This window comes from Condylostylus longicornis, unplaced genomic scaffold (genome assembly GCF_029603195.1).
Source record: "Condylostylus longicornis isolate FDR11 unplaced genomic scaffold, ASM2960319v2 ptg000011l, whole genome shotgun sequence".
Lineage (NCBI taxonomy): Eukaryota > Metazoa > Arthropoda > Insecta > Diptera > Dolichopodidae > Condylostylus > Condylostylus longicornis.
This window is the reverse complement of record NW_026577980.1, coordinates 4,359,629-4,381,717: the sequence shown is the minus strand read 5'-3', so window position 1 is coordinate 4,381,717 and position 22,089 is coordinate 4,359,629. Positions and strand designations below refer to the sequence as shown.

Sequence of the window (22,089 nt, the reverse complement as noted above, 5' to 3'; positions counted from 1 at the left end):
CAATCACTATTAAAAAAAATTCACTGAAAAAAAAAAATTTAATGAAATCACTAAAAACTTTAAAAATAAAAATTTATTTTTAATTATTCATTTTCTATTTACTATAAATGTTAATTACTTAGTAAATACAAGAAAAAAATAAAAAACAAACAAAAAATTTACAATATACAAAATTAAACAAAAAAATTTTACAATTACAAATAAAAATAAATACAAACAAATATACACACTCATTTTTTATTTAAATATAAAAAAAATCCATTACCGTAATCAATTAAGTAAATATTTGTGTAATCAATTTGATTAAAATGTAAAAGGGGAAAATCGGACATTTAAAAACAGAATATTCCCCCCCTCCACTTAAATAAAACGAGATAACGGTATATTATTAATTTGATTAATTAGAAAAGAATAGCATTACTTACCAAAAATTATCTCATTGATTTTTCTGGACAGCATTTACCGTCGTCATATATAAACTGAAGATCAAAAATATTTAAATTCACTCGTTATACTAACTGAGCCGCCATCAAAGGGATCTGCCGATTCCGTATACGAACAGATACCTTTTTAGTATTTTTATTTTAATTTGCAAAAAAAAAGTTTAATTTTTAATTCATTTTTTTATATACACGGTTAGTTGTTTTTAATATTAAATATTTTTTTATAATATTTTCAACACACCAAAAAGGATATTTTAATAAATTATTACAAAAGGATATTCACTCATATATAATACACAGAGAGAAAAACAAAAAAAATTAAAGTTCATTCAAAAAAATTGCAAGAATTATAAATAAATTATTTTATATATTTCGATTATTATTTGAAATCAACTATATTAAAAAAAAAATAAATGAAAATAATAATTAAATTAATATCAAAAATAACTTATATAAGTGAATTAGAATTCGGTTATCTAACAAATAAATAAAATCAAATAATATTTTTTATATAGATCAAATTTTTAAAGTGCAATCAATTTATAGAATAAAAATAATAATGAAAAAATTAAAATTATTATATAAATATTTTCAATTACATAAGGATTACATCATACCATATCAAATAACAGAACAGTAACAAAAGAGTTAAATAAAAATTATTGAAGAAGAGCATTATTGGAATACAAGCATAGAGATGACAACAACACAAAAATGCATTAAATAATTTTCAAACGTACTTTAACCTCAATTGTCAAATAAAATAATGAGACCGTAATTGTAATTACCTAAATCATCATTAAATTAAAAATAGAGTAATAGGAAATAGAGATTAAATTACTCATACCGAATATGGCAAAAAAAAAGATATGAATCGGAAAAGAGGAAGATAGTACAAAAGATCGGAAAATGATATACTCCTACCGAAATACACAGTATACCCCGTATATAATTAAAACCGATTGCTTCCATATTTGTGATATACATATATGGAAAATTTTTTATATTTCAATAATTTGTCACTATAAATGTTCTAGAAAGTATTGTTTTCAATTTTGAAGATTTCGAAATAGAATAGAATCGAAAAAGAGTGAAAATTCAATTCAGAATGTTTGACATGAAATGAAATCAAATTTTATGATTTTGTATCAAATTTTATATTGCTTTCGATACAATTTTGAAAATCTTATATAATCTCGATTTCTATCGAAAATTGAAAAAATTCCTTTCGTCTTATGTAATTATTTGTTAAAAGAATTTTTAATCGAAAAAATATTTTACAATCGATTTCGATTTAATTTTTATGTAATTTATAATCGATCAATTTTTAACTTTTATTATTGCTTACATTAATTAAATTAAAATTCAGATTTTTATCATAGCTCGCTATGGTACATAAAAATGTCAAAAAGGCAGATTTTTTCTAAAATAATTAAAAATAATTTGGAAAAATTTAATTTACTAATTAAAAATTATTTAAATTTCAATTTTCAAAGAAAGAAAAAGAATAATAAAATATGACGTGGCGGACAATTCAATTCCCATATAGTGCAAATTTCATAATTCAGGCAAATTTATAAAATTTTGCTGACTTTCAACTGAAGTTATTTAACATTTCCCCATTCTTTATGACAAATTATTTTAGCTAATAAAACAAAAAGGACTCAACAATAATCCGGATTTCCAGCCAACATACAAAAATATTGAAAAAAGTACAGGAACATAGCTTTTCCCTACGTCAAATCCAGAAATATAATACGTAGAGCTAATATAACAAATATAATGATAGAAAAAATATAACAAAATAAACAAGAGGACATGATGGACTTTTACCTTTTACATTATTTGAACAGAAGTTCATCAATTTATCCGAATATGTCCTTGTGGTTTAGTTCGCTTGTTTTATCTCTTTTTTTTTGTAATTTTTGAAAAATTTTCTCTCACATTTTTTTTTTATTTATTTTCATTAGTATTGCTTTATTTATTTCATCCTTAAAGAACCAACAAATAAAATGTTTAGTAGAAATGAATTGTACAAGATTTATTACAAGTCCTTATATGTACATACTTTTTCAATTCACTTATGAAATGTTTAATTTTCCTTCTAACAATAGAAAAAAGGAAAATATTTTCTATAGCATACTCTATTTATAAATTAAAATTAAATTATAACATAAAAATTTTCAAAAGAAAAAAACTAAAACAAATTTTCACGGTTTCATTTTACAAGTTCCAACAATTTCTTCCCTTTCTTCTGAAAAATAAATGAGGCAGCACAACACAATGAATAAAACAAATTGCATAAATTTGACACTAAACCATCGTCGTCTGTCTGACTGCAATATTGCAAAAAAAACAACAAAACAATAATAAATACACTCTATATACTGCAAGGACTAAAAAACAAAAAAAAAAAAAGAAAAAGAAAGAAAAGAAACCATAGGAACCAAAGCTACTTGTCATTGTATACACACTAAAAGAAAACAAGTGAAGTTTTTCTTTTTTTAATTTTATGGTTATTTGTAACAAGCAGTAACTGCAAACCACAAAAAAGAACCAGTAAAATAGATGCTCTTTCTGAGAAATGAAATAAAAAAAAATTAAATGAAGAATTGAGAACATGATGAGAAAAATCCACTACCAACATTTCATTGTGCCACGGAATATAAGAAAAAGTATATAAGGAAACGATATAAGAAAAGGATTTTTCAACAAACAAGGCATTTAGCACACAAAGTAAAGAAAACAAGGATATCACTTGAATCTTGTTAATTAAAAACAGAAAACAATATAAACAAAAAGCGAAAATTTTGTGCCAACAAAATATTTTTTCCACCGTATTGAAAATTTTCCAACTTGAAATTGAAAATATTAATTTTGGCAATGATAACAATAATAATTATTTATTTCAATAAATATTTCAAGGATAATTAAATTAAATGTTTGTGGTGCTATGTTTTTCATTAAAATTTAATAATTTAATGCTAATATCATCTATGAATCAAATTAAAATTTATTTAGCAAGAATACGATTATTATCCTTTAATAATTACAAGCCATAAGTGGAAGCGATATGCCTCGGAAAACAGGAACGCAACTATCATGCGTCATGTGTAATATTTAATACTTAGTGTTCATTGCTTTGAAAACGACGGGGACGCGTAGAGCGTCGAACAATTTTGAACCGGGCCTGTTTTTATAATATTAATCATATTTTAATAGGCCTAAAGAGCAGTCGGATTCGACCGTTGTGTTAGGGTGTTTTTTAATTTATGTTAATAACTGTAATGAATTGTAATGAAAAAATGAAGAGAAGTGTGCAAAAAAAACATTATCCTACTTTTATACAGTAATTTAAGCCCAAGCACAAGAGTTATTTATAATTTAATTTCATAATTTAGTAAAGAATTTCAAAAAACTATGCGATACAAAAGTATTTAACCACATATAAATAATGGTAGTATTTTAAGAATTTCCTTGGTAGCAAAATTTTTTTTTAAATTTATTATGAAATGCAAGCATTTCTACGGTAAAAATTTTCTATCACCACAATTTAAATTTTTAAATTTAACCACAAAACATTTTCTAAATTCTATTCAAAAAGTTTAAAATTCCTCTGTATACCCAGGTCTTATGGTTAACGTATAATAATGGTAAAAAAAGGACATTATAAATAATAAAAATTGTAAATAAATTTTACATTTTTCTTAAAATTCTAAAAGAAAAATGCAAAAAAGAACAAAAACATCCCATAAACTACAACAATTTCTTATCCACATCAGGACATTTTTATAATGTAAAAACCGAAATACAAAATCCTTTTGATTTAAAAACTTTATGAGACATTAGAAGATTCCTGAAATGAAATAATGTAAACTTTTCAACACACGAAAAAATATCTGAACAAAATCTCTAAATTTTTCCTTTCTATTGAGTAAGAGATTGAAATCGTTCAGCTGTCTAGGTACAAAGATACTTACAGTATTGCATTTACATTTCAACAAAAATTTTGCATTCCACGTCCTTTTCCTCCTTTTCCCATTGCGTTTTCTTGTGAAGCATTTACAAAATTCGAGTTATGGTCTTCTAATATTTCTTCTTCATATCAGACATTTTTACTTCCCATTCACTTCTTCAGTTTACAAGTAATAATGCTTTCAAATATGAGACAGATTTTATATAAAACCAAAAAACGAAGTATGTATGACAAATCCATTATAAAATATAAATTCGAAAGCTACTTAAAGATGCAATAGATTACAATCTTAAGACATCTGCTTCCATAATCATCTGTACTCAATAAATTCACTTAATAAATAATTTTAAATATCTATTTGTATAAGATGATGAACAAAAATTGCATTTGAATGAACTTCAATTTTCTGGTTATTTTAATACAAAAAAATTCATAGAAACATCTAAAAATATAGAAAAAAATCGAATATTATGAATAATCGATTTATTTACAAATTATATCGAATAAGTAAAAATCAAATTATATTTATTATTTTGTTTACTTTTAATATTTTTAGTCGTTAAGTAATACATAAAAATCAGCCAAAATGTGTGATGATGATGCTGGTGGTCTTGTAATTGACAATGGTTCCGGTATGTGCAAAGCCGGTTTCGCTGGTGATGATGCCCCACGTGCTGTATTTCCATCAATTGTTGGCCGTCCACGTCATCAAGGTGTGATGGTCGGTATGGGTCAAAAAGATTGTTATGTTGGTGATGAAGCACAATCAAAACGTGGTATTCTAACATTGAAATATCCAATTGAACATGGTATCATTACAAATTGGGATGATATGGAAAAAATTTGGCATCATACCTTCTATAATGAATTACGTGTTGCACCAGAAGAACATCCAGTTTTATTAACAGAAGCACCATTAAATCCAAAAGCTAATCGTGAAAAAATGACACAAATTATGTTTGAAACATTTAATTCACCAGCTATGTATGTTGCTATTCAAGCTGTTTTGTCTTTATACGCTTCCGGTCGTACAACTGGTATTGTATTAGATTCCGGTGATGGTGTCTCACATACTGTACCAATTTATGAAGGTTATGCTTTACCACATGCCATCTTACGTTTAGATTTGGCTGGTCGTGATTTAACCGATTATTTAATGAAAATCTTAACTGAAAGAGGTTATTCATTCACAACAACAGCTGAAAGAGAAATCGTAAGAGATATTAAAGAAAAATTATGTTATGTTGCATTGGATTTCGAACAAGAAATGGCAACTGCTTCAGCATCAACATCATTAGAAAAATCATATGAATTACCTGATGGTCAAGTTATTACCATTGGTAATGAAAGATTTAGAGGACCAGAATCATTATTCCAACCATCATTTTTGGGTATGGAATCAGCTGGTATTCATGAGACTGTATATAATTCAATTATGAAATGCGATGTTGATATTAGAAAGGATTTGTATGCTAACACTGTATTATCTGGTGGTACTACCATGTATCCAGGTAATTTTGTTTTCTTAATATTAAACATAAAGTTTTTTACTAAAGTGTTTGGATTTTAGGTATTGCTGATCGTATGCAAAAGGAAATTACATCATTGGCTCCATCAACAATTAAAATTAAAATTATTGCACCACCAGAACGTAAATATTCCGTATGGATTGGTGGTTCAATTTTGGCCTCATTGTCCACTTTCCAAACTATGTGGATTTCAAAACCAGAATATGATGAATCTGGACCAGGAATTGTACATCGTAAATGTTTCTAAACATTTTTTTTGAAATGTATACAAAAAAGCAACAATCATAATAACAATAATAATCAGCAACAGCAACAACTAAAATAACAACAACTACTACTTATACAAAAAGAACAACAAGAACAGGAACAGAAACAACCAGCTATAACGATTGGATGTATAATAATTACTTGAAACAACACACGAAAAAGGAAAATATTTTTAATTTTTTTATTTTTAATATTTTAATTTATAATAGTTTTGTTTTTTTTTTTAATTTTTAATTATTTTGTTTTTGTTTTTTTTTTTTTGGTTTAATTTTTAAATTTATTTTTACTAAAATTTTTTTTTTTATATTTTTAATTAAATATTTAAAAAAAAAATATTATTTTTTTTTTACGGCCAATAAGAATATTTAATTGTTACAAACAAACAAAATTTTTTTTCTATTTAATTAATTATATTATTATTAAAATTTAATTAATTTTAAATAATTAATATATAAAATATTTAATGTAATGCAAATTAATAACTACAAACAAATATAGGTTGAACTTTCTATCACATGAAAGAATGAGACCAATATATTTATTTTCAAATCATTTTAATAAAAATATTTTTATTTATACTCAGAAAAATAATTTTTGCTTTTTGTTTTCAATTAAAATTCAATTTTTTTTGTAAAATACAAAAAATAATTATAAAAATTAAGATTAAAAAGAAAAACACCCAATTATACATCCAACAAAAAAAAAAAAAACAAAACTTAATTTAAAATAATTATTAAAAGAAAAAAAAATTAATTAAAAAAACATTTTATACTTAAAGAATTAATAAAAAATTTTAAAACAAAAATTTAGACATTTGGGTTGGGGTTGAATAATTATTATAATATAACAATGAAAATTAAATGCGAAAATCAATAAAAATTGAACAACACACTGAAAAAAATAAAAAAAATTCTAAGGAAAACAAAATTAAATGCGGCCAACAAAAAAAGTTTCAATAAAAACAAAAAAAAAATTTTTTTTTTAATTTTTTGTCTTTCGCAAAAACGAAAATATTTTTGTTACCCCCGGTATTTGCTAATAGTCAAACAATATAGCAATAAGAAATAATAACAACAATCAACAACAAAGTAGAAAACAAATTTTATTCTGAAAAATAACAAAACAAAACTATTCTTCAATATTGAAATATGATTCAACATGTTCGTTCATACATATATCAAATAAAATTTTTGTTTGAAACATGGGCAAACAAAATAATAATCACAATCATACATATATTGCGAAGCTTTTATCGTACATACGTCATTTATATCAGTGGCCGGCTTTAAAGAATATTTACTTTAAGGTACTACCCAAAATAAATGAGTACTATACTAGAAAAAAATATTCACATTCGCTTATGTGTATACTCACATATACATATATAGTAGATAATAATTATGCCACCAGAGGACTGTCTTCGATTTTAATTTAATTTTTTTTTTTTTTTGAATATAATAACATACAATAAAAAAAAAAAACCAAATAATTCATACCCGGAAATTTAAGTTAAAAATAATAAAAAAATATAATCGCTAAATCTAATATGAATACAACAAACGCAAACATATATAATAAAATTAATAAACAAACACATACATACGAAAAAAAAAAACAAATAAAATACAAATATAACAGTTTTATTTATTTGTATAACAGTTTATAAAACTGTTATACAAATAAAAACTGTTATACAGATTAAAAAAATTATACATAAATTAAAAATAATATAAAAATAAAAAATATTAAAATTATTTGAAAGAAAAATATATAAATAAAGAAGAACACAGAAAGAAATAAACTTTCAAAAAAAAAATTTTATTACATTTTTAAAATTAATTAAAAATTAAAAAAAAAAATTAATTATTAATATAATTATTATTTTTTTAAATTTATACTGAATTCATAATTATTATTAAAAATAAATAAATAACAAAACAAAAAAATTTTTAAATAATATTTTAGTAAAAATTTAAAAATAAAAAAAAAATAATAAAAAAAAAAAATTTTTTTTTTTTTAACTTTAATTCGCTTACATAAATGATATCTCGTGTTTTTTTGTTTTCTCTTTCGAATTTCTTTTTTTTTTTATTTTATAAGAGATTTTTAATTAAAAAATATTTATTTATTATAATTTATTAAATTATTAATATAATTTACTTATATATACTTATAAAGTATAACAATATAATTAATTGTTTGCAAAAAGTTTTTAAGAAATTTTTCATTTCTATTTTTTAATTTTTAATAATTTTCCGTTTCTTTTCTTGTTTTTCACTTTGAATTATTGCTTCCAACCATAATATATTTGAATATTGACACTTAATGTATACATACATATATAAATATCCTTTTTCTCTCTATAAACATTTAAGAGGAATTTTCTATATTACATAGCTATTATAATAATTAAATTAATTATATATACCGAATTCAAAATTAATAAATGAAAATCTTAAAAAAAAAAATTTTTTTTATATACATAACAGTAACATAACGTTATTTTTTAGATAAATGAAAGTATAAATAAAATATCGAATTAATATATTAATGTAATTTATTTGAATTTTCAATGAAAACATACAATATACACAACAAACATTGCACTTACAAGTAACATTTAACACACATTGATTTGACACAAACAAAAAAAAAATTTTACTATTATCTATATTATGAAAAAAAGTAGATATTTTTCTCTAATAGCTTGTTTAAAAACTCTCTTCTTTCGTTCTTTCAAAGCTCAGACATGGTAGGACGGTAACGGGTAATGATCTTAATATATAATATAAAAATAAAGAGAAAGAAAAGAGGTGAACACAATAACGTAGTAACATTATAAATAGCTTTTTAACATCTGGTCAATAGTGCAGTGCTATGACCCAATCAGAGGCTCGGATAAAAATTATATTCAATATTACATGACTTAATATGACACAATACGATAAAATGAAGAAAAAATTAATATTAAACTTATTAGTATATTCCAATAATATGCGATATAAAATACCAACAAAATACATAAAACAATAAATATCAATAACCTGGAATATTTATTATAAAGAAAAAACAAATATACGGCCGACTTGTCACCTATGTTGTTGAAAACCCTTTGACGCACGAATGAAAGTTAATGAATCATAATAAAAAAGTCTTTTTATTACCCAAATCAGAGAAATTCAAGTATAATTGTCAAATACCCTTGCGCATTTTAAAATTATTTGGATAAAATTTTACCTTCTTAGGTTCTACGATGCAAGCAAGAAAGTTCAGATTGAACCGAATTACCGAATCATTTATGTGGTTTGTAAAAGCGTAGAGTGAAAAAAGATGTCCTTAAGATTTGCTAATTTTTCAAATTTTGATCATTTGCTGTTCTTTTACAGAATTTAGCACTAAGTTTAAGTATGATACAAAAATCATAATTTTGACAAAAAATCACCCAACTCTCCTACGAACGTTCTATACAGTAATCGTATGCCGCAGAAATATACCGCTTTTTCCGACTCAGAGCAATAATGAGCAAAGAATCCTGATAAGAAGAGGATTTTTTTCAACCGGTATAAAGAGAAGAAAGAGTAGATAGCAATTTATGACTGTCAAAAATAATTTATCCAAAAATTTCCAATTCCAATAATATTTCCAATAATATTGGCAATACTATTGTATTAAATAGCACAAAAAAATTTTTTCCCCGAACTAGTACATATACAAAATATTGTTTTGAATTTTCCTCGATTCACTATTTAATTTTTATTCTTTAGAGTTTAACAATGTGAAAATTGTCACCATCGTTAAATAATCCTAATATTTTTAGAAATTATCATGTTCATCGAAATAAACACCATTAATTACTTCTGTCATACAAAAAAATTTCTTTCCTATTTGCATAATTGAGACATTTTAAATAAAAAAAAATAAGAAATACGAAAAATATTCAATTTTTTAATTTCATTTATTTTTTATTATTTTTTTTTCAAATTCTTAAAATTTATGCGTACCTTTGAAAATTTTCCAATATTAAAGTACAAATTTTATTTTACAATATACTTGCAATTTATTTTCTTTAACAGCACTAAATTTGCAAGAAATATTCAAAAACAAAAAAGAGGACAGAGAAAAAATCGAAAATATCACGATCTTTAATAAATCAAAACATTAAATAACATAATAAAATTACAAAATGTTTAAAAAGAAAAAGGTAAAATATTGTTATTTGTAAGGCAATTAATTCATTTGTACAATAACAACAATAAAAAAAAATATTTGTCTAATAAAAAATAAACGCAAGCAGAGAGAATCAAAAAGATTAAAAAATTCCCTAAATAGCAATGAGAGAATTTTAAGAAAATGAGAAACAAACAAGCACAAATAATAAAACATAAAACATTTCTTCTTCGTTTATATTCGTATTTCCCCGTTACATTATCTCATGAGCAAAATAAGTACGGCGAATTAAAAAGTATTTTATGCAACAATTACCAAAGCAAAGAACGCGTCATCGCTGATGCATCACAATACCATTTATAGAATTAAATAGAAGTTCTTTTGACCCATGAATAAGAACTTGAAAAATAAAACATTTATAGTTGATCACACCTAAAATGGGGCAAATGCCTTATGGTCTCAGATTCTTAAATGGTCAATTTTATTCGATTTAAAGACAATTTCATACAAATAGCAACTAGTAACTAGTATTATGAAAGCCTTTAAGATTTGCTAAAATTTTGATAAATTGCTATTTAAGATCTTACAAAAAATTTTCGATTTTTTAATTCCATAATTTCTTTAAAAAACCTTGTCAAAAACCACTTTTTAAATGCATATTCTAATTAACCCGTTATAATCCTTTAATGCCATATGCACAACACATATTTTGTTACTTTACTCCTTGCTCCCTTTTAAATTCAATACACTTTGCTATAGTAACAGCAATTGTAATTTGAAATATAATTTAACTTCAGCTAAACACTATAATGTTGGAATATTTACACAATCACGCGTGTTTAACCCTTACAAACACACAATAAATTTTACTATACCCTTCAAAACATAGCAGAATATATTAACAAATGCATAATTCATGATCTAAAAACGGAACAAATTTATCATCAAAAAAGTAACAAAAAATCGTCTTTTGATTTTACAGAAAAAAAAATAATTACAATATGGAAAATAACTCTCATCCAAAAGAATTAATCACGCCTCTCTTTATTCTCCTAGTTTCTCTTCATCTCTCTCTATTAATTTATTCCATTTTCGCTCTTAAATGTAACAGTAATTTTTATTAGTCCTTAATGAAAATCAAAAGAATCATAAATGCAATTTTAGGTGTATGAACAATCAAAAATAAAGAGAACAATTCAACTGCATTGACACTAATCACAATTGGTATAAAAGAACTAAGCAACGATCATGAAAATTCATTAGTTTAAAATTCGTGCAACTGTTAAGATATAATATTCGAAATCAGACGGTCGAGTATTCAACAGAAATCACATAACGGTGATCGTTCGAGCCCTTTAAAATCGAGCCATTAAAAAATAAATCATTCCGGATTTAAAAGGAAAATATATTGTGCTTCTCCAAAACAATTACAGAATATTTTGTTAAACCATTTATGAGATAGTGATTAAATCCATTAAAAAAAAATATCTCACATTCATAAATAAAATCACAAAATTTTTATAATATTCTCTTAAATATTTAACAAAATATTAAAAAAAAAAATTTAAACAAAACCAAAAATCTATTCTACGGTAAAAAGCAAATTTAATAAATTAAAATGTGTGACGACGACGCTGGTGGTCTTGTAGTAGATAATGGATCCGGAATGTGTAAAGCTGGATTTGCTGGTGATGATGCCCCACGTGCTGTATTTCCTTCAATTGTTGGCCGACCACGCCATCAAGGAGTTATGGTCGGTATGGGTCAAAAAGATTCGTATGTAGGTGATGAAGCACAATCAAAACGTGGTATTCTAACATTGAAATATCCAATTGAACATGGTATCATTACAAATTGGGATGATATGGAAAAAATTTGGCATCATACCTTCTATAATGAATTACGTGTTGCACCAGAAGAGCATCCAGTTTTATTAACAGAAGCACCATTAAATCCAAAAGCTAATCGTGAAAAAATGACACAAATTATGTTTGAAACATTTAATTCACCAGCTATGTATGTGGCTATTCAAGCAGTCTTATCATTATATGCATCCGGTCGTACAACTGGTATTGTATTAGACTCTGGTGACGGAGTTTCACATACAGTACCAATTTACGAAGGATATGCATTGCCACATGCCATTTTACGTTTGGATTTGGCCGGCCGTGATTTAACCGATTATTTAATGAAAATCTTAACTGAAAGAGGTTATTCATTCACAACAACAGCTGAAAGAGAAATCGTAAGAGATATTAAAGAAAAATTATGTTATGTTGCATTAGATTTCGAACAAGAAATGGCAACTGCTTCAGCATCAACATCATTAGAAAAATCATATGAATTGCCGGATGGTCAAGTTATAACCATTGGTAATGAAAGGTTTAGATGTCCTGAATCATTATTTCAACCATCATTTTTGGGTATGGAATCATGTGGTATTCATGAAACGGTTTACAATTCGATTATGAAATGTGATGTTGATATAAGAAAGGATTTGTATGCTAACACTGTATTATCAGGTGGTACTACCATGTATCCGGGTAAGTGAGAATGTGAATGAATTAATTTTTTAATTGAGAACATTAAAAATTTTATTTTCGTTTAAATAACGTAGGTATTGCTGATCGTATGCAAAAAGAAATTACTGCTTTAGCACCATCAACAATTAAAATTAAAATTATTGCACCACCAGAACGGAAATATTCCGTATGGATTGGTGGTTCAATTTTGGCATCATTATCCACTTTTCAAACTATGTGGATTTCCAAGCAGGAATATGATGAATCTGGACCAGGAATTGTACATCGTAAATGTTTCTAAGCAAATTAGTTTTGTATTAAAATTACAAAAATAATGGAATGGGAACGCTATAACTGAATTTTTAATTTTCTTGTTAATTTTATTTTTTTTGTTTTATTTTTTATCTTTGCTCTATATGAAGACACAAACGTATCTCTAGTCAGTGTTTTTTTTTGAATTTTTTAATAATTGTCAGCAACAATCAACAACGTAATATCAAAGAAGACAACACCTAATTGTGAACACACACAGTGAACTTTTTACACAAAATTGTACAATATGTAAGAATAGTTTAACATCGCTGTTACAAACGCTATAAGTTCATACATAAATTTTTCTTTTTTTTTTTTTGAATAAGTTTTACACGATCGATTGCCATAATATTTAAAAAAAATGTTAAGCACAATATTTTATAAAAAATTAATAAGTAAAATCTCTAAAAATCTAATAAAGTTTATTAAAATCTTATAAAAATTTTATTTTGGTCATTAATTTTTATAAACAATAAATTAAACAAACAGTGCCCTTAAATTTTTAACAAGTAAAATTGTGTGATTCAAATATTTGAAACTAGCGTTAAGCTTCACTTCAAAACATTTAAAAAATTGACAATATAAAAAGCAAAATACAGTGAAGCTTCTATATTACGAACACAAAATTTTCACTTAAGTGTTAGTTGTAATATAAAAATGTTTTAATACAAAGAACCCTCCAAAGAGAAGTGATATTTTATTTTCAAGCAAATTGTTAGTTCAATATGGATTGGCTAACGGTAATGTCCACTATAAAATCGATATTTTAAGTATAGGGATTCCATTTTGCACTTGAATTTGATCATTTATTGACTGGCAAACCTTTCAATTAACTGTATAATTATTTTCAATAACCATTCCATGTGAATTTAGAACACATTTCCCAGTTCGAATTCCTAAGCTCTTGAAGGGATTCTGAACACCATTCTCTTTTACACAATATTCAAAACTTTCACTTCCAAACTACAAATAAACCTTTATTTAAATATTTTATGAATTTTAAGAAAATAAAAACAAAAAAATATTTTTTGTAATAATTTTACAATAATTTTCCTCCACAAATCATTCTCTTATAACACATTGCCTCATCTCAACAACTAATTCTAGAACGATAATGTGTGCACTCACCTTACCATGGAATCCTGATAAATTTATTTATAAGATCAAACCTTTATAAATAAAATTTTCAACTTTCTTATTTACTTTAAGTTGGCATAGGTTTAATTTTTATTTTTGTTTAGTCTAGAGTTTGGATTTAAGCAATCAAAAGCAAAAAAAGTGTACCATGAAAATATTTGAAATGTAAACCAGCATTTTAAGTTGGATGAAGTATCTACGTGTTGTATAGGTATGGTGCAAAACAAGAATATAGAATTTTTGTGTACCAAAAAATAGAAAAAAAAAAACAAAATCCTATTTTTTACCACATCTGTCCCAGTTCTCACATTTGTAACACAAAGTAAAGAAAACAAATTTTTCTTTTCCATCCTTTTCTTAGTTACTGTAATTTTTGCTCAATACTTGTAATACACTGCCATGTATACACGAGTGTGTATTTATATATTTTGCCAGTTTCTCATTGAATTTCTGCCTCAAACTCTTTTTTGCAGTTGAGAATTGCAATATTGAAATTAAATGAAAATTTTAAGAAGCGAACAAAAATTTAATCTACTTAATATTGAAGAGAGGCAATAATTGGAATTTTAAATTTCCCTATAATCTCAAATTTTGTAAAACGCACTGCTTTTTTAGATTTAAGTAAGATCTGCCAACCTGAACTCAACCATAGATAAAGTTAGGTAAACATTAATTGAATTTCAGTATTCTAATTCCAATAATTTTTTAGATTAATGGTGTTATTCCTTTTGAAGTTGTATACTACCTACTCAACCAAAGTATAACCTGGATTCCAAATACTCGTATAACTAAATAATATTCTAGAAATCATAGAATCCTATGAGAATTTTAAGATTTTAGCTCCATTAGTTTTTGGTTAAAAAATTCGATGTGCTAATAAAACAACTAACTCAACTGATTTGAGTCAAAATAACGACACTAACCAACAACGCGCATATATCTTATCTAAGACCACTACTTTTCAGTAAGAAAAAGCAATTGTAAGTGTGATAAACAACATGTCAACAATAAATTAGTTTACAACATTAATAAACATTTTATGTGCATAAAAAAAATAACTTAAAAGTTTTAACCTTAACCACAAACACATCACAAACACCTTTCAGCAAAATGCCACCAAATCCTTGGGAAAATGGCAATATTTTTAAAACATACCTTAATTTTCAACATTAATAATTGATCTACCATTGTCTTAAAATATCCTAAAGGAGATCTAAGGAGGTGACCGAAAAATTTACTCCAAAAATCCTTAAAATATTTTCCTCCTTCACTTCTCACTGAAAAATTCTTCTATTCTTTAATTTCAAACAAAAGAAGCAAAGCAAGAAAACAAAAAATTATTTGTGTCAATCGCTTGTTATCTTATCCTGACAATATTCGAATCCTTATCGAAATCATTACGTGTTTGGTTTACAAAAAGACAAATCGCTTTTTTTATTTTAATTTTTTTTTGTTTTTGCTCTCCGTTTAGCTTCTTATGAGTTTCTTAAATCTTTTCTGTACTATTTACTCTTATATTATCCTTTCAACTTCCGAAAAATAAGACCATTCCTGGTAATTGTTCAAAGTATAACAACAGTGTTTTCTTCTTAAAACAGCGTCTCGAAATAGTTTTATAGATAATGCTAACGATGATATTGATGATAGTTGGGATGTGGGTTAAATGGTTGACTCAATAAAGTATGAAATCAGAATAAACAAAAATTTTTTTTAAAATAATTTCACATCACACCAAAAATTTTGTTAATCTTAAAATTTTTTGGTTTGTCGTTGAATTTTTCAAGTCACGGATGCAAAACGAAAAGAATAAAACAAATTTAAATTTTTTTTTTTTTTAATATTTTTCTTTTGAAATTGGAAAATTGTTGTGTGTATTTTTCCGAATTTTTGAAAAATTGAAAAATTCAAGTCATTCTGTTGCTTTGTTTTCTCTATGGTAACATTTTTGTTTTAAATATTTTTGTATTATTTTAAATTTTTCATTCAAATTCTGCGAGAAAACTTTGTTTTCAAACATGATTTAAAATTTATTGTAATTTTCAAAAATTCAATGCAAAATATTAAAAGAAGAAGAACAAAAACACAGAAAATTTGCTTTTGTTTTGGGACCGATTAGCTACACAAGATTAAAAAATTAAGAAGTTTGGAAAAAATTTTTGATTTTCCACAATTTTCATTCATGTTTCTCATATTTAACGGATTAAGGTTTTCATTTGTAAGATAGCTACATACATATATGTTCAAAAATTATCAAAATTCTTAAAAGTTAAAATTTTCGATTTTTCGGGCTCTTTTGACAGGAACATGCAGTTATTGTTATACAAAAACGACAATTTGATATAATGGTGTCAGCAGAAGACTTAGTTCTTCATATTGATGGTTTTAAAATTTAGAATGAAACGATGGCTCGAACAAAAATCACAGGAACCATACCCCTGGAATTTCGCAATGGAAGTAACATTTATAATATTCGATTCCAAAACTAACTGTGATGTTCTCACACTGTCATATTCTCTAACCTTTATATTGTTTTAAGTTCTCCTAATCAGTATTAATTTCGTCATCGTTCGTAAAACATTAACGAAGAAATTGAGAGAGAGGTGTAACAATTACCACGATCTCAAAGAATAAATTAAAACCATTCTACCCCACAAGTTAAAGGTTACAAAATATTAGGGCTCCACCAATTCACCAATGAAATTGTTCTTTGAAGTTGCCAAGAAGCTAATCTCCTCCAACAAATATTTATTCTCATTCTTCATTTTTTTTCCGATTTCTCTAAAAAAATCTTCATCCTTAAAGCAAATAAAACACAAGGTGTTTTGAATCGCGTGAACACGTTTTACGAATTCACTGGAAAAAAAATATAATCAAATATAAAAAATGCACACATTTTTTTCCTTCTCTCTCTCTCTCTGTCTCTCTTTTAACAAATTCAAAAATTTTGTTGCTTTTATTTTTTTACTAAAATCCTTTAAAAAAAAGAGAAAAATAAAAACGCAAAGAATCCTTTTTCTTTTCTTCATCTTTTAAATTTTTACTTCAATGGTTTGTGTATTTTTTTTTCGTTCTTAAGATAAAACCAACAGGGACCTATTTAACATTCCAGTTGAGTTTTAAGAATGATATTCATTCCTGTAATAATAATAATAATATTGGTTCTCACTTTTTCCTTAAATTCATATTCGAATTTCTTCCTTATTTTTTTGTTTTGTACCTCTTGTATGTGTTCCCAGGAATTTAGTGTTATAAATATGCTGCCGGGGAGTAAGAATAAGTTTTTTTTAAAAGTTACCTTTTTTTTTGAATACTTTTCTGGTATTTATACAACAAAAAGAAAGAGAAACAAATTTTTTTTTTTTAAATCGTTTAAAATCCTTAAAGATGAAAGAATTTATTGGTAACTTGTTCTTCTTCATTGATGATTTATAAAAAAACTTAAGAAACTTAAGAAAAAGAATTGAATTCAATATTTTAAAGTGAAATTTTTGAAAAAAAAAGTAAATAAATAAAATGGCTGATAGAATATTTTGGTTTTAAAACCAAATTTACTATAAATTTAATAAATAATTTTGCAATCGAAGAGAGAAAATTACTGAGATTAAGAAAATTAGTGAGAAAATTCTCTTCCGGGAAAAGAAAATTATAGTTGATAAAGTAATGGTAATTTTTTTCGAAATTTCTTAATCCTTTTTATCCAAGTTTTGTTGACAAAACTTTGAAACATTAGTTCTACGGTAGCACTGCGACTATACACAGCCTTCGCTAAATCGATCGTCACCTATGCGTCTGGGGTGTGGTGTGTTGCAGGTAAGTATGGATATTAAAGGAGACTTCAGTGGATTGCTTGTCTGTAAGTCACACAAATAATGCGGACGATTCCAGCGGCTAATCGCAAGGCATCCGTCGAACTACCGACGCTCCTAGATGCTCTGCTAACAATTTACCGAATTCATATTGGTGATGATATCGCAGGAAAAAAATTTATCCACGATACTAATAGAGCTTAGGTCGCCCAGTGAGTACACACGTTATCATATGGTACGCATATGGGTCAAAAACCAGAATGGAGACGGGTGCGGGGGTGTTTGGGCCAAGAACCAAATTCTCCGAATCGTATGGGGACTTTCCCGAGTGTGTTTTGGGCTGAGGTACACGCCATTGAAAGGGGGTATCTGGGACATGAGATGATGATTATGTCAGATAGCCGGGCTACGATCGGAGCGTTGAACTCGTTTTTAGTATCCTCCGCGGCAGTATGGGGCTGTCCTGAGAAGCTCAATGTGTTGGGCAGGCGCAACCGGGTCACACTGTGTTGGATGCCGGGTCATGTGGGCGTAGAAGGAAATGAGGCTGCTGATGCGCTTGCAAGGAGGAGGGCAAACGCACTTCTTTTTGGGCTGGAGCCCTTCTGCAGAATCGGACCACATACTATCCGTTGGGAATTAAGGAAGGAAACAGAAAGAAGGCGGTCTGAGCGCTGGAGAAGTCTTATGGGGCTGCGGCAAACCAAAAAATTTCTGGGAGATTATGACCAGAAGCGATTTAAGAAAATTATAGGCAAGAATCAGATGAGAATCCTCACCGGCATCTTGACGGGTCACTGCAGATTTAGGGGACACCTCAGTTGGCTGGGCCTGGAAAATGAGGATACTTGCAGATTCTGTTAGAAGAATGGATACTCTTGCTCATAGGAGGGGAGAGGTGCTGGAAGGCTTTGCTCTAACGGTGGCGGAGTTATGGTCTTCCGGTCCTCACAAGTTGCTTGAGTTCATCAAGAGAATGGGTCTCGAGCGTGAGTTGTAGGGCATGCCTCGCCCTCGGAATGGCGCACAGTATGTTCTTATACGTAGTCGCGGTGCACAGTTGCTCCCGTTGTACAAATCTACAAATCTACTAATAGAGCTTTCGTCGAGAGGCCTTTCATTCACATCACTTTCGCTCGATCCGTCCCCACTGTGGACTTTCAACGTCTACTATTAAGAGAAGACTTAGCGTTCTGCTTGAGGGGGAATCAAATCTGTGGGAGTTCACTGAGGGATACCATAAAAAACTGTTTCTTCTATCTTGCTAAAGGAATTTCCCTTCAGAACTGCTGGGTATGGGCCGAAATCGAATTCGTGCTATAATATTCGGCCATAAATATTTTGTTTAACTATCCTGCTCTGGCTTTCTCAGTATTGGGGAACTCACATACAACCCCTGGGGTATATCTCCCAGTATTTACTTGGAACCGGGGTAGTATAAGTGGCATATAGTCGAATAAAGAAGATTTACACTAGAATGAAAAAGAAATATATGTATGTATGTACTTCAGATAGCCTTGAATAATAATTTATTTTATTATATACGTCTGCCGCGTTATAGTATAAAAAAGAGTTGCCTAATTATTTGTACCTACCCAATAGAAATTGTTCAAAGATATCGAAATGGGAAAAATAATAAAATTACCGAAATATAATAAAATTTAATAAGAAACAAAAAATCCTTTTTTAATTATCCAATAAGACAAGAAATGTAAATCGAACCCTTTCTTCCTTTGTGAATAAATTTTTACTCCTATAAAATTTAAAATTAAAAAATTAAAAGAGAAAATTAAAAAAAAAATTGACCCAAAACTTAACAGGCAGGCAGGCAAGATGTCAACTTTTTTTCTGATTAAATTATTTGAAAAAAAAAAAAATATTGCTGCCATTTTTAAAAAATAAATGTCATTTTTTGACAAGACAATCAAATTAATTTTGTTTTTCAATTTTCTTCTTCTTTTTTTTAAGTAGATGGTTTTCAATTTTATTTTTTAATTTATTTCATTCTCCTCTTTTTAAAATATAAAATTCAATTCAATTTTTTTTTGATTATCCTGAATTTCAATGAAAATTTTTTTCACATTTTTTTTTTTGGATTTTCATAAAAATTTTTGTCTTGTTTGTGTCCCTGAAATTTTATATTTAATGTAGGGGGTATGCTCGTGTAATAGTAATAACAATTTCGTATCAAGGACAAGAACACAAACAAAATTATTTTCCTACTAGCGGTAATTTATTTAGTTATATAGACCGAACGCTGTCATTAAAAGATTATTCATTTTATGATGTAAACGAAGCAAAAAATAAAATGAATGAGATTTCGATTTACGAATTAAGTTAATCTCATGTGTGGGGCCCAAAACCGCACTGTCACCTCCTAGTGGTGGGCCCCGGTAATGGCGGAGGATAAAGGGGTGATTGAAACGATCAAAGTTACGTTCGTGTCGTGGTCATGTCTCGCGGCGAGCCTCTTGCTTTGTGAGTTTCAGCCCTATATCTATACGTCAGCTGACGACAGGCGTCCCAAGTCAAGGTGGAACAGCATATGCCGATGACTGCGTGGCTAAGGGGGAGCTTAGTCGTTAGTATGCGGACTCTGGATACCAGGCGCCCTCCAGTTTAAATGAGCCTTCCCATGGTATGCCGGGCTCTGCCATGGGTGACTTTACTTTCCCGCGCTACTCGTGGGACAGAAATGGAAAACAACAACAACAACAACAACAAGACAAATAACAACAGTGACAACAACAACAACGACACTAAGGACAACATACAACCACTTAGTGCTCAAGGGTCTTCGGAACCAGAGCTTCTCTCAACTGACGCAGAGGAGGAACTCCTTCTCACGCCAGTGGAGGAAAAGGCTTCGCCTCCGATGGAGACGGATAGTCAGGATCCTCTTGGACCTATTATCCAAAAAACTGAGGAGGACCTGAAAAGGTTGGACATCAGGGGAAAAAAACAATATTTCTCTGGTGCATCCAAGCGGCGTATCGCGGCTTATATCAGGGATGGCATGTCCCCAGAGGAAGCTCGCAGATATGAGAAGGAAAGGCTGGAAAAGCTGAAGGCCTGCGGATCGGTTGTTGTGGCCGACCATCCCCAAAAGAGGGAAAGGTCGGAAAGCAACACCCCTGATGCAGGGCCCTCAAAGAAGAGGTCGATGAAGGGCAATGTTGAGGAAAAGGTCCCTGGGAACATTCCTCAACAAAACCCGAAAATGACTTCTTATCGGGATGCAGTAGCACAGGTCAAGGTGGCCATCACTCATAGACTGCATCCAGAGGAAAGGCTATCCGAAGTCCAGATGGGGAAAATCAAAGTAGCCATCATGGATGAAATGGATAGGGTTGTGGACTCTCATCCACAATTCACTGCAGCGTTGCAAAGGGACGGATGGATATCCGTAACATGCAACAATCAAGACACCAGGGAGTGGATAACCAGTGTCTGCAGGAAGATAAAGCCTTGGGACGGTTGCGATGTCGTGGTACTGGATGGCGACAGCATGCCCAAACAGCATGTCTGCGTCACCTACGTACCAAAGGACGAGACAACCGTCAGTCTCTCCAGGGACAAATTTCTAAGTAGGATAGGGAAGCAAAATCCCAGCCTCAAGATAAGTTCCTGGAGGGTGCTGAGGATGGATAAGGAAAAGGACGGGGGCTGCTCCATCACCTTTTCCGTGGATGATTCCGGATTGGAAGATCTACGGAAAGCGGAGTTCCGACTTTTCCTGAATTTCTTCCGTGTTACCGTTCGGGTTAAAGGAAGAAAATCCTCTCAAGGTGCTGGCGGCAGGGCAGGACAAAATAAAAAACCAGTGCCCACCGCGACAACGACAACGACGAGCACTTCAGGCCAACCAAAAGAGCCAAAACTCATTGGAAAGCCTGAAGTCGCTCCGAAAATGGCGGCAAGGGAAACGGA

General features: G+C 28.4%; 2 protein-coding genes across 2 annotated transcripts; both read left to right on the top strand.

The window, feature by feature from the left end:
• The first annotated feature begins 475 nt into the window (after nt 1–475).
• Nucleotides 476–7,705, top strand: LOC129619251 (actin, indirect flight muscle-like). Its single transcript, XM_055534408.1, has 3 exons — nt 476–635; nt 4,976–5,930; nt 5,990–7,705. The coding sequence occupies exons 2-3, from the start codon at nt 5,006–5,008 to the stop codon at nt 6,193–6,195; spliced, it is 1,131 nt and encodes a 376-aa protein (XP_055390383.1). The 5' UTR covers nt 476–635; nt 4,976–5,005; the 3' UTR covers nt 6,196–7,705.
• Nucleotides 7,706–11,637: 3,932 nt separating this feature from the next.
• Nucleotides 11,638–13,654, top strand: LOC129619252 (actin, indirect flight muscle). Its single transcript, XM_055534409.1, has 2 exons — nt 11,638–12,925; nt 13,000–13,654. Exons 1-2 carry the CDS (start codon nt 12,001–12,003, stop codon nt 13,203–13,205), a joined length of 1,131 nt encoding a protein of 376 aa, XP_055390384.1. The 5' UTR covers nt 11,638–12,000; the 3' UTR covers nt 13,206–13,654.
• The last annotated feature ends 8,435 nt before the right edge of the window (nt 13,655–22,089 follow it).